Raw genomic sequence first — 12,777 nt, 5'->3', positions numbered from 1 at the left:
AGTAGTTATGAGATTTGAACGTGAGCCATTTGAACCTATCTATTTGAAACTAGAGATCAATTTCAAAAAGTTACTCAAGGATCAATTTCAGAAAACAGACAAATTTCTGGAGGTTAACAAGGGTGAAGAAAACAAATTCATAGCATCATCAAGCCAATACCCAGACTACACTGAATACAAGCTAAAAACTGAAAACGTTCCATTCTTATCCAGTAAGGATTCATATGTCATCCTCTCAAAGGGTTATGTTTAGACTCTGTCTCATTATAAAAATGATCCATCATTTTTCATTAATTTCCAATAAAAAGCTGGCCAACTCCAAGTGACTATGAATAGATATGAACCTTGTAGCTAGGGCTCAAAATGCGAATTTCGTTTTTAGAAATGGTAATCTGGAATTCATAAAAGAGGAAACACTGACACCATGTCTGAGCTTTTCTCAGAAACAAAGATGAATATGTGATCAATAGCAGAGCTATACAAAAACAGCTGGTTTAGATTAAAAGTCCAATATCTGGCCAAAAAACTGAGAAAAGACGAACAGTCCCACACAAATATCAGACCTCAACACTGCTAACAATGTTAACCTTCAAGATTTAATGGTTTTCTAAATCTAATCCTGGTAAATGGAAAATAAATGTCCCTTCAGCTAAGAAACAATCCTCCCCACCACTCTAAACTCATTACAATCATTGTAATAATAGAATCTGTTATTTTAAATATCTACTATGTTCTAATACTAGACATAGAGTCACTCACTCCTATCACGCTAGGTAACCAGAGAACTCTCTGTTCCTCCTGCCTCACTCCTCTCTGGTAGCCATGAGACAAATGATTCCCTACAGAGGATTTGATCTGTTGTTATATCTCCAGAAATCCTGGCAGAATTGCAAGATTCCCCAAGAACAACAACAAAAACAAAAAGACAAAATAAACAGGAAACAAGATAATACAGCCTAACCATCACAGAATCCCTTCATGAACAAGGAACACAGGGAGAGAAAATCCTCAGAGAGGCAGACAAAAAGTATATTAAAGCCTGTAACTGAACTACCACAGGTTATTAAACTTGCAAAATGTACCAAGGACGATGATAAATAGACAAAGATTAATATAAAACTGCCACTGCTCTCTAGGATCTAATTTTGTTGAGTAGGTGGGGGGCACAGAATAGGGGGAGTGAGAAGAGGTGACTGAGATACACATAACCATTTAGAATACAATAAACCATTACAGGTGGGGCAGGGGGAAGACACAGGTCTCGAAGTGAGACATGGCTGGGTTCCCCTCCCCATTCTACAACTTACTGCCTAAGTGACCTAGGCCAAGTTGTGTAATCCTTCTTGCCTCATTTACTTCATCTGTAGAAAGCAGAAAATGACCCACCTTGTAAGGCTGTTGGAAGAATAAAACTAGATAAATTGTGTGAGTGCCATATACAATCTCTAAGCTCACAGAATGTATTCAATAACATCAATATAAGCATCAGACCAGAAGTCTATATAAAGCAATAGAGGAATCTTCTTGAAGAAATAACAACCTGCTTGAGGAAGACAGGAAAGAATTCACAAGAGGAGATGAAATCTGAGCTGAGCAAAAACACAAATAATAATAATCACAAGTGCACCAGACAGAGGGTGAGGGTGCAGGGAGAGCAGTTCAGATGCTCACTAATTATCTAACACCCCTAATTCAGTTTGAGAGGAGAGAGGTAAAGGCTCAGTAAAGACTTCCTAAATTAGCATCTGTATTATAGGATATACCACTTTGTATTCAAATTATCTGTTTTGATGGATGTGTCCTATACAAGGATGTTAAGTTCATCAAAAGCAACGATTGTTACCCAGTTTTGTACCCCAGCACCTAGCAGAGCACCCAGCACAAATTAGATACTCTAAAAATATATTAGATACCCTAAAAATATATTCTATGGAAAATACAAGCACCTCTTTTGCTCTCTAAAGCCTAAAAGATAACTGACAGCAAAAACCTGCTCTAAGTCTGGAAATAAAACCATCTAACCAAATTAACATCTCAGGTTAAGTCATGAAGTAACTTCTTTGGCTTATAAAATTTCTTAGAGATAAAAATATATAATCAGCACAAAAACAGAGCTAAGTGTATAAGCATAATGAAATGCTTTTTATGGTTTCTATTTTGCTAAAGCAGTTACAGTTAATGGGAATTGCCATGAAAAAATGATTGTTTTTATGAAAAGAACCTTCTTTATTACTAACCAATCAAATTTCATTTTTATTACTGATGTAGAAAAGTTCAAAACCATGATTCATTTATAAAGCGTACAAAAATAAGAAAAGTGTTCAAGAACAGAGTACAGGATCATTTACAAAGCAATAAAAAATTAAACATGCATTTCTCTTACTGCCAAGGCAGATACTTCTACACATAAATGTCTGTAGCTGGATTTGCTGAATATAACTTCTGTCTTTGAACAAAAAATGAGAAGCCTGAATTTAATATCTCATTTCCAGTTGACATCTTCAGTCCATCTGATAACTGCTTATCAAGAAATATCAAAAACGTTTGAAAAATGTTAAGAAGTTTGATGATGTTTTCTTTCCATTTTCACTCAAATATGAAAGGCTTGAGCTAACATTAATAACTCAGAAGTTCTCACAGAAGAGAGACTGACAAATTTTATGGGGCACCAAAATCTTTTAAGCTAAAAATGAAAAGTCAAGTAATTTAAGAGTATAGATTGTTAATAAAGCATACAAAATTCATGTTATGCTTAATATGGACTATTACAACATCAAAAACAAGTCTCTAATGTGGTCTTCACAGCATACCAAAGTTTCCTAAAATGAAACAAATTATTGGCTCTAAGAATCTAGTTTCCAACCTATTCATGAATACAAACATGATAAAAGAAAATAGATCACACTGATGTCAATAAATTGTGTTTTGCCTCTAATCTGAAGTATAACCTATTTTGTCTTTGTTTTTGTATCTGCCCCTTCAATATTTACTTCACAGGTGCCAAGGTGATAAGCACTACAGCATGAGACTATTCCTACAATGAACACAAATGAAAAAGAGCCTCTGAAATGTGATGGCCAATTCAATAACTTCTTATTAATCCTTCAGTGCCTTCCTCAATACTGGAAAAGCCTCCAAATGCAGATTACAAATAACTAACAAACCTTTATTTTCAATAACAAAGAAATTTAATGTATTTTTTCAAATATCTGTTGCAATGATTATTAGATATTCGATATACAGATATAAGAGCCCTGACTATCATTTCTTTATTCTCAATAAACCTGTGACCAACAGCATCACTTCTATTATACAAAGGACTTTTGACCCATAGTTTCCACTTCACTGAGCCTCTAGAATCCTCCTGAAATGCTCTAAGTCCAGATTTCCCAGTATTCATGTGAAAGAAAGATGGACTAAAAAAGCTTATTACTAATATAAAAACAAAATTTTTAAACATGTCTGTACTTATTACACTTAACTTCACGTTTACACAAGGATGCCACTGAACGCTGTAAAACTACTTTCCGAGATGATACCATAAAGTAATGCTACTGCTAGAAGGAAATTATTAATACATTTAAATAATTAAACACCTGCATACCCACAATGAGATAAATGAAATATCCCAAGTCTTCTTTTTCATCCTTTATGTAGTTTACAGAGCTTCTAAATAAAGAACAGAACAGACATTGCCCTGATTTCAAAAGATTATTAACTGTGCTATGATGAAATTGACTAATATGTTTAAAATATATCAACACATTAGTGAAGTAATATTCACTAACTCAGAAAAGATGGTATAGTTAATAAAAATAAAGACACTTCGGATATTTTGGTGTCCAAAATATTACGAGGATATTACAATGGTAACATCCTCAAAGGCACCAGGAAAACAAAGTATAACAGAAACTGCCATGTACTAAACATACCACGTACCACCCTAAATGAGGTGCCTTCCATACTTTATAAAATATACTGTCCCCCTTTCACAAATAAGGAAACTGGCCTACTAACGTCTGCCCAAGATTATTAACAAAAGGCAGAATTGAGCTTAGAACTCAGTTCTATCTTACTCCAGTAGCCTTGTTTTTATACAAGTTTCAATTTCCTTATCCATAAAACAAAAACAACACCTAAAAGGATCAAATTGTTAAATATCAGCAGCTACGTATTATCTAGCACAGTGGGTCAAAAATGGACACTTACTCTTATCATCAACCAGATACACAGCAATTAATTTTTTAAGGCTAAAACTTTTCAGCAAAACCTCATAAATAAACCACCACTGAAAAAGCCTCAGAGTATTTACATCTATTACCTATACTGAAGATTCAATTATACAGTGAAGATAAATACAGCTGAAACTTATCAAAGGTATAATCTTGAAACAAATAGAATAATTTGTTATAGGAGTAACTTTAATAAATGTAATAACTGTTTACAGATATTTTATATTATTGATATAAATTATGTATTCTATCTAAAAGCAATTTTACAAGTTTTACCAAACTTGTATTGTTACACAAGAGGACAGAGGCAAAGTCCAGTGACAGAGAGAAAGTGATAGGTAAATGAGCCAAAAATAACATTAATGAACACTTATTGAGCACTTACTATGTGCCAGACACAATGCCAAACATTTTCTATCTTTTCTTATCTACTCCTTAAATAATCTACGATTATCTTTACCAATTTGCAAATAAGAAACCTGAATCTTAAAAAGGCAAGTGACTTGCCTAAGGTCACACATTTAGCAAGTAGCTGAATAAGAACTCAGGTCTGACTCTCACTTCTAAGTCCACAGAAAAAAGCAAGGCGAAGGAAGTGATCAGCACTGTAGAAGATTCCTACAGTTTAAATTCAGTATTTCTCTAGCTTTTTGCATGTATCTGATGAGTGTGGAACCCTAAAAGCTGGAGACACTTCTGGTACAGAGATAGGCAAGTGAGTCAGCCCTTTCTTGTCACAGTATTCCATCCCTTTGACTACTACAGTGACCATGCCAAATGTGGTCACACAACCCAAATGCGAATACTGAATCATTCCCCAGGATATGTTCATACCCAACTATCTGTAAAAAATAATTTTTTAACCTGAAACTCAAGAAATGTATTGAAAATCTTGCCAGTTTAAAAAAAAAGCAAGTGAAAATTTAAAATACACAGGCTGTTATAAAAGATTCTGAAAACCATTCAATATCCAGACTATTTATCCTTTCACAGTTCTTAATCTAGCCATGTCGTTATCTAGAGACCATTCCTTTCCACGTCACTTAGTTAAAAGAAAAATTCAAAATTCTCTCCTTAAAAAATTTATCCAAATAAGCTATTCAGTTAGATACACAAATATGTATTTCCAAGTACCATTTATACCAGCAAATTCATATACACCTGTAATGGCGCTGAAGTCCATTAAACTGGTGAGACTAAACCACCTTTGCCAGAATACCCTTTCTACTGTGTCTTATCAGGGTGAGCTACAAGGGACATCCTCCAGCAGGTGTTGGGAACACAGAGGGAAGACAGCCACTTTGTAGCAAACACCTCCCAGTTATTCAAATACTACTCTAGGCGAAGGAATTTTGCTGACATAATTAAAGCAAGCCCCAGTGAACTGACTTTATGTTAATCAAAAGGGAGATTATCCTGGGTGGGCCTAACTTACTAACAAACAAAGCTCAGGCTCTGCAAGCAGCTGCACATGCTCTCTCCTCCTGGAGCCCTTTCATGGCTATCTACCTTGTGGCCTTAGCGTCTGGTTGGCCAACCTCCACAAGAACATAAGCGTCTGTGTGTGTCTATGTCTGTCTGTGTGTGTGTGTGTGTATGTGGATCTCCCTATCCACAGTGATCGCTATCCATTATCAGGCTTCCCTGTCCATCACCAAATCCCAGAGTTTACCCAAACTCATGTCCATTGAGTCGGTGATACCATTCAACCAAGTTATCCTCTGTTGTCCCCTTCTCTTCCTGTCTTCAATCTTTCCAAGCATCAGGGTCCTTGCAAATGAGTCAGTTCTTCGCATCAGGTGGCCAAAGGATTGGAGTTTCAGCTTCAGCATCAGTCCTTCCAATGAATATTCAGGACTGATTTCCTTTAGGATGGACTGATTGGATCTCCTTGCTGTCCAAGGGACTCTCAAGGGTCTTCTCCAACACCACAGTTCAAAAGCATCAATTCTTCGGTGCTCAGCTTCCTTTCTGGTCCAAATCTCACATCCATACATGACCACTGGAAAAACTGGAGCCTTGACTAGACGGACCTTTGTTGGCAAAGAAATGTCTCTACTTTTTAATATACTGTCTAGGTTGGTCATAACTTTCCTTCCAAGAAGTGAGCGTCTTTTAATTTCATGGCTGCAGTCACCACCTGCAGTGATTTTTGGAGCCCCAAAAAATAAAGTCAGACACTGTTTCCCCATCTATTTCCCATGGAATGATGGGATCGGATGCCGTGATCTTAGTTTTCTGAATGTTGAGCTTTAAGCCAACTTTTTCACTCTCCTCTCTCACTTTCATCAAGAGGCTCTTTAGTTCTTCATTTTCTGCCATAAGGCTGGTGTCATCTGCTTATCTGAGGTTACTGATATTTCTCCCGGCAATCTTGATTCCAGCTTGTGCTTCATCCAGCCCAGCATTTCTCATGAGGTACTCTGCATATCAGTTAAATAAGCAGGGTGACAATATACAGCCTTGACATACTCCTTTTCCTATTTGGAACCAGTCTATTGTTCCATGTCCAGTTCTAACCATTGCTTCTTGACCTGCATACAGATTTCTCAAGAGGCAGGTCAGGTGGTCTGGTATTCCCATCTCTTGAAGAATTTTCCACAGTTTATTGTGATCCATACAGTCAAAGGCTTTGGCATAGTCAATAAAGCAGAAATAGATGTTTTTCTGGGACTCTCTTGCTTTTTCCATGATCCAGCAGATGTTGGCAACTTGGATCTCTGGTTCCTCTGCCTTTTCTAAAACCAGCTTGAACATCTGGAAGTTCACGGTTCACATGAACTATTGTTGAAGCCTGGCTTGGAGAATTTTGAGCATTACTTTACTAGTATGTCAGATGAGAGCAATTGTACGGTAGTTTGAGCATTCTTTGGCATTGCCTTTCTTTGGGATTGGAATGAAAACTGACCTTTTCCAGTCCTGTGGCCACTGCTGAGTTTTCCAAATTTGCTGGCATATTGAGTACAGCATTTTCACAGCATCATCTTTTAGGATTTGAAATAGCCCAACTGGAATTCCATCACCTCCACTAGCTTTCTCGTAGTGATGCTTCCTAAGCGCCACTTGACTTCGCATTCCAGGATGACTGGCTCTAGGTGAATGATCAAATCATCATGATTATCTGGGTCGTGAAGATCTTTTTTGTATAGTTCTTCTGTGTATTCTTGCCATCTCTTCTTAATATCTTCTGCTTCTGTTAGGTCCATACCATTTCTGTCCTTTATTGACCCCATCTTTGCATGACATGTTCCCTTAGTATCTCTAATTTTCTTGAAAAGATCTCTAGTCTTTCCCATTCTGTTGTTTTCCTCTATTTCTTTGCACTGATCACTGAGGAAGGCTTTCTTATCTCTCCTTGCTATTCTTTGAAACTCTGCATTCAAATGGGTATATCTTTCCTTTTCTCCTTTGCTTTTCACTTCTCTTTTCACAGCTATTTGTGAAAATTTGGCCATGGAGTACAGAATGAATGAAGCAGGGCAAAGGCTAATAGAGTTCTGCCAAGAGAACGCACTGGTCATAGCAAACACCATCTTACAACAACACAAAGGAAGACTGTACACATGGACATCACCAGATGGCCAACACCGAAATCAGACTGATTATATTCTTTGCAGCCAAAGATGGAGAAGCTCTATAAAGTCAGCAAAAACAAGACCAGGAGCTGACTGTGGCTCAGATCATGAACTCCTTATTGCCAAATTCAGACTTAAATTGAAGAAAGTAGGGAAAACCACTACACCATTCAGGTATGATCTAAATCAATCCCTTATGATTATACAGTGTGAGAAATAGATTTAAGGGACTAGATCTGATAGACAAGAGTGCCTGATGAACTATGGACGAAGGTTCGTGACACTGTACAGGAGACAGGGATCAAGACCACCCCCAAGAAAAAGAAATGCAAAAAAAGCAAAATGGCTGTCTGACGAGGCCTTACAAATAGCTGTGACAAGAAGCAGAATACTGTGCATAGTTGCTGAATTTGAGTCACACTTAATAGTCAAATACAAGGTTTCATATAAATTATGTTAGCCATCATTTTTTTTGCTGTTGCCAAAATATAATTTTCCAAATTTTTATAATTATAAGCATTTACATTTAAAAGTAAAATATTCTCACTTCACCAACACACTATCCTTATTACTCTGAAATTACCAGTTAAAATTGAATGTTCTCCTACATTTTTTTTGCTTACATATACCTGTTTACACAGGATTCATTTATTCAAATAGTTCATACTATATATATGTAATTCTATAACTTGTTTTTATTAATATTTAAGATAATCAGAGTCTTCAAGCCAATATGCTTAACAGCTATGTTGCTACTGTTGTTTAGTCACTAAGTCGTGTCTGACTGCAGCCCATCAGGTTCCTCCATCCATGGGATTTCCCAGTCAAGAATACTGGAGTGGGTTGCCATTTCCTTCTCCAGGGGATTTTCCTAACCCAGGGATTGAATCCATGTCCCCAGAATTGGCAGGTGGATTCTTTACCAATGAGCCACCAGGAAAGTTTAACAGCTATACCTCTACATTTTTAGTACCTGTAATAATGTGGGCATGCCATAACTATACCCTCCCAGGTGGTGCAGTGATAAAGACTCTGCCTGCCAATTAGGGGACACAAGAGAGGCAGGTTAGATCCCTGGATGAGGGAATTCCCCTGGAGTAGGAAATGGCAACCCACTCCAATATTCCTGCCTGGAAAAGCTCATGAACAGACGAGTCTGGCAGGCTACAGTCCATGAGGTCACAAAGAGTCAGACACAACTGACCACGCATGCTGTAACTTAACATATATTTAGGATGTCTCTGGGTTTTTGCTATTACAGATAATACTACAATTACTACAGTTGTATAAATACTGGCCCTTATATTTCTATCAGATAAATCCCACGAAGAATTTCTGAGTCAATTCAGTTCAGTTCAGTCGCTCGGTCGTGTCCGACTCTTTGTGACCCCATGAATCGCAGCACGCCAGGCCTCCCTGTCCATCACCAACTCCCGGAGTTTACCCAAACTCACGTCCATAGAGTCGGTGATGCCATCCAGCCATCTTATCCTCTGTCGTCCCCTTCTCCTCCTGCCCTCAATCCCTCCCAACATCAGGGTCTTTTCCAACAAGTCAACTCTTCGCATGAAGTGGCCAAAGTACTGGAGTTTCACCTTTAGCGTCAGTCCTTTCGATGAACACCCAGGACTGATCTCCTTGCAGTCCAAGGAACTCTCAAAAGTCTTCTCTAACACCACAGTTCAAAAGCATCAATTCTTCAGCGCTCAGCTTTCTTCACAGTCCAACTCTCACATCCATACATGACCACTGGAAAAACCATAGCCTTGACTAGACGGACCTTTGTTGGCAAAGTAATGTCTCTGCTTTTTAATATGCTATCTAGGTTGGTCATAACTTTCCTTCCAAGGAGTGAGCGTCTTTTAATTTCATGGCTGCAATCACCATCTGCAGTTGCATTTAAATAAATATTGCTATGTTAAGTAACCCAAAAGCAGCTGTTTCTTACAGACTCCCCAATACTTTGAGGACAACTGTTTTCCCCATGCCAGAGTCAGCACTAAAATTTATCATATTCATTTCTGCCCATCTGATTGGGTGGAAATTAGTGATGGAGGGCATCTTTTCCTATGTTCCCTGTTGATTTGCATTTCCCCTTTAGTAAACTGCCTGTTCTTATCCTTTATCTTTGATTCTGTTGGTCTGCCTTTTTTTTTATTAATTTGTAGAAACTTATGTGCCTCATCATACAAAGCTTTTAAAATGTATCTGCAAAAATTCTGTTAATTTTTTCTTCCATGCACTCTGAACTCTGTGTCTTCCTTAGGCATCCTACACTGCTGCTGCTGCTGCTGCTAAATTGCTTCAGTCGTGTCCGACTCTGTGCAACCCCATAGATGGCAGCCCACCAGGCTCCCCTGTCCCTGGGATTCTCCAGGCAAGAACACTGGAGTGGGTTGCCATTTCCTTCTCCAATGCATGAAAGTGAAAAGTGAAAGTGAAGTCGCTCAGTCGTGTCCGACTCTTTGCGACCCGATGGACTGCAGCCTACCAAGCTCCTCCATCCATGGGATTTTTCAGGCAAGAGTACTGGAGTGGGGTGCCATTGCCTTCTCCTCATCCTACACTATATCACCTATATTTTTCCTAATTATTTTATTGCAATTTGGTTTTTGTTCTTATTTTACACTTAAATTTTTAATCCATCTAGAATTTATTCTTGCAGTGTCATAACTTAGTAGCTGTCCCAACACCACTTATTGAATTATCCATCTATAAATGCCTCCTCCTAGAGTGATCACCCCAAATAGCTAAGATGGCCGCTGCTGCTGCTGCTGCTGCTGCTGCTGCTGCTGCTGCTGCTGCTAAGTCGCTTCAGTCGTGTCTGACCCTGTGCGACCCCATCGACGGCAGCCCACCAGGCTCCCCCGTCCCTGGGATTCTCCAGGCAAGAACACTGGAGCGGCGGCGTGTCTGACTCTTCGCGATCCCATGGACTACAGCCTACCAGGCTCCTCCATCCATGGGATTCTCCAGGCAAGAACACTGGAGCGGCGTGCCATTTCCTACTCCAATGCATGAAAGTGAAAAATGAAAGTGAAGTCACTCAGTCGTGTCTGACTCTTCGCGATCCCATGGACTACAGCCTACCAGGCTCCTCCATCCATGGGATTTTCCAGGCTAAGATGGCAGACTGATCAAATTCATAGAAACTCCTAAATTTCAGTAACTGAAGTAAAGTTCCAAATTGATTACAAGATATTCATTTTTTCCTTAAGAAAGCACACATTAGGGAACATGCACACTGTATACCAGTATCAGCATAGGTTGTGAAATATTTTAATATAGTATTAATATATTAAATATTATATATTCATTATATTAAATATTAAATATATGAAATATTTTAATATAGTAATCTACATTCATGATCTAACTTTTTAAAAAACATGAACAGTAAAAACAAATAATCATTGCTTGAAATCTCAAGATTATTCATTGATTCAGGTCACGAATACTTCTTGAGCACCGACAGGTCCTCAAGATACTAGAAACAATGTTAAGTATCATTTCTGCCTTCAAGAAGCTTGCAATCTAGTGGGAGCTTCCCTCACTTTTAGAAGACAATGTTTTTGAGTGAGAAAAAGAAAAAGGAAATGAATTTTAACAAAAATGTAATGAAAAACATTTTGGCAAATTCCATGACATTCAATACTTTCCATTTCAAAAATACTACCTTATTGCAAAGGTACCTAAGTATCCTGGGTAACTAAATATTTACTGTACTCAACGAAAATACTTCTAGGACGTTTAAGACTAACTCCATTTAAAGATTAACCCATCAACCTATACCTACAATAATCTCTCACTTTCTCAACAATATTTACTATCTTTCACTACAGTAAATAAGAACCTCGATAACAGAAATATATTCAATAACAGAAATTTTCAAAATATACTGTAACTCTATTTACAACAGTCATGTTCAGTCCGTCAAGTCAAAGGTGTTTCAAAAAATTCATGCAGCCTTAAAAATGTGTCAGTGAATGCTGGAGACCTAGCAAATGGCAATACTGTGCTGCTCGGAGATGAAACTTCATTGGCCTCTCAAATGACAATGGCGACTCATTAGTGACATGCACCTTAAACTTCAGGTCCCACACCGAGGCTGCCCCCACACTTAACTCTGAAGCTCTCGGATATGGCCACGCCCCCCACCTTAATTCCAGCCCACAGCGTTCTCCACTTATGCCAACACCTCCAGACCCAATGGGTAGCTGGACAAAGCACTGCCCAGGAAAAACGCATGGGATTTCCACTCCTCCAGGCTGACCTTAGCCACGTTTCTCCCCGTTTTCTCATCCAGGAGATGGTAGTCAGTGCCCGCCTCTATCCCGAAGCTTGGGTTCAGCGTCTAATGCTGCAAGGCTGGAGGAAAGTTGCAGTGCTTAAAGCCGCACTGCTCCCTACGACGACCCCACGCCGGCCCCCGCCTCCGTCCGGGTCCGCGGCCACACACGCTACCTGCGATCTGGGAGACTAAGGCTTCCGCAACTAGAGACATGTCGGCTGGGCGGCCCTGCGCCCGCAGTTCCTGCTCCCCGAGATCCTCAGCGAACTCCCGCGCAACCCCGGAGGCTCCGGGCACCTAACAGGCCTGGCTCCGGCTGACGCTCGGACTCCCAAAGCCCACCCCCGCGGCGACGGCGGCGGCAGCACCACCGGCTGAGACTCCAAGGTTACCGCCAGGCCTGGCCAGGAACTTCCGGCGCAGCTGACAGCGGCGCGCGAGCGCTTCCGCCGGCCCCGCCTCCGCCTTCTTTGGCATTTCCTGTCCCGGGGCTCCCGGCCGCTGGGGGCCACCCCAGGAAGGGAGAGGGAGAAGGGAAGAGTATTTGATTCCCGACTCTGGCGTACAGCGTGGGCGGGTGTACCCCAGAAGTTTTCAGTTTCCTTTCCAAGCGAAACTTTTGTAAGCAAATAAGTTTGTTTGTTTGTTTTTTTAAGTGATTTCAAACAAGAGGCAGCTC

The 12,777-nt window shown here is 39.5% G+C and overlaps 1 protein-coding gene across 2 annotated transcripts in view; it reads right to left on the bottom strand.

The window, feature by feature from the left end:
* Positions 1 to 12,557, bottom strand: part of MTX2 (metaxin 2) — a 79,707-nt gene extending 67,150 nt beyond the window's left edge. Inside the window, exons 1-2 of one of the 2 annotated variants that reach the window (XM_018065040.1) lie at positions 12,272 to 12,529; positions 12,081 to 12,175 (exon numbers count right to left, since the gene is read on the bottom strand). Coding sequence is in view for 1 of the 2 variants with exons in the window: in XM_005675928.3 (XP_005675985.2) it covers positions 12,272 to 12,311 (40 nt within the window). In the remaining variant the exon portion in view is untranslated. Of the gene's footprint in view, positions 1 to 12,080; positions 12,176 to 12,271 lie in introns of both variants that reach the window. The other variant, XM_005675928.3, reaches the window with a different exon arrangement.

The sequence above is a fragment of the Capra hircus genome, chromosome 2 (genome assembly GCF_001704415.2).
Source record: "Capra hircus breed San Clemente chromosome 2, ASM170441v1, whole genome shotgun sequence".
Taxonomy (NCBI): Eukaryota; Metazoa; Chordata; class Mammalia; order Artiodactyla; family Bovidae; genus Capra; species Capra hircus.
Note: the sequence above shows the minus strand (reverse complement) of the source record. Positions and strands in the feature narration are given on the sequence as shown.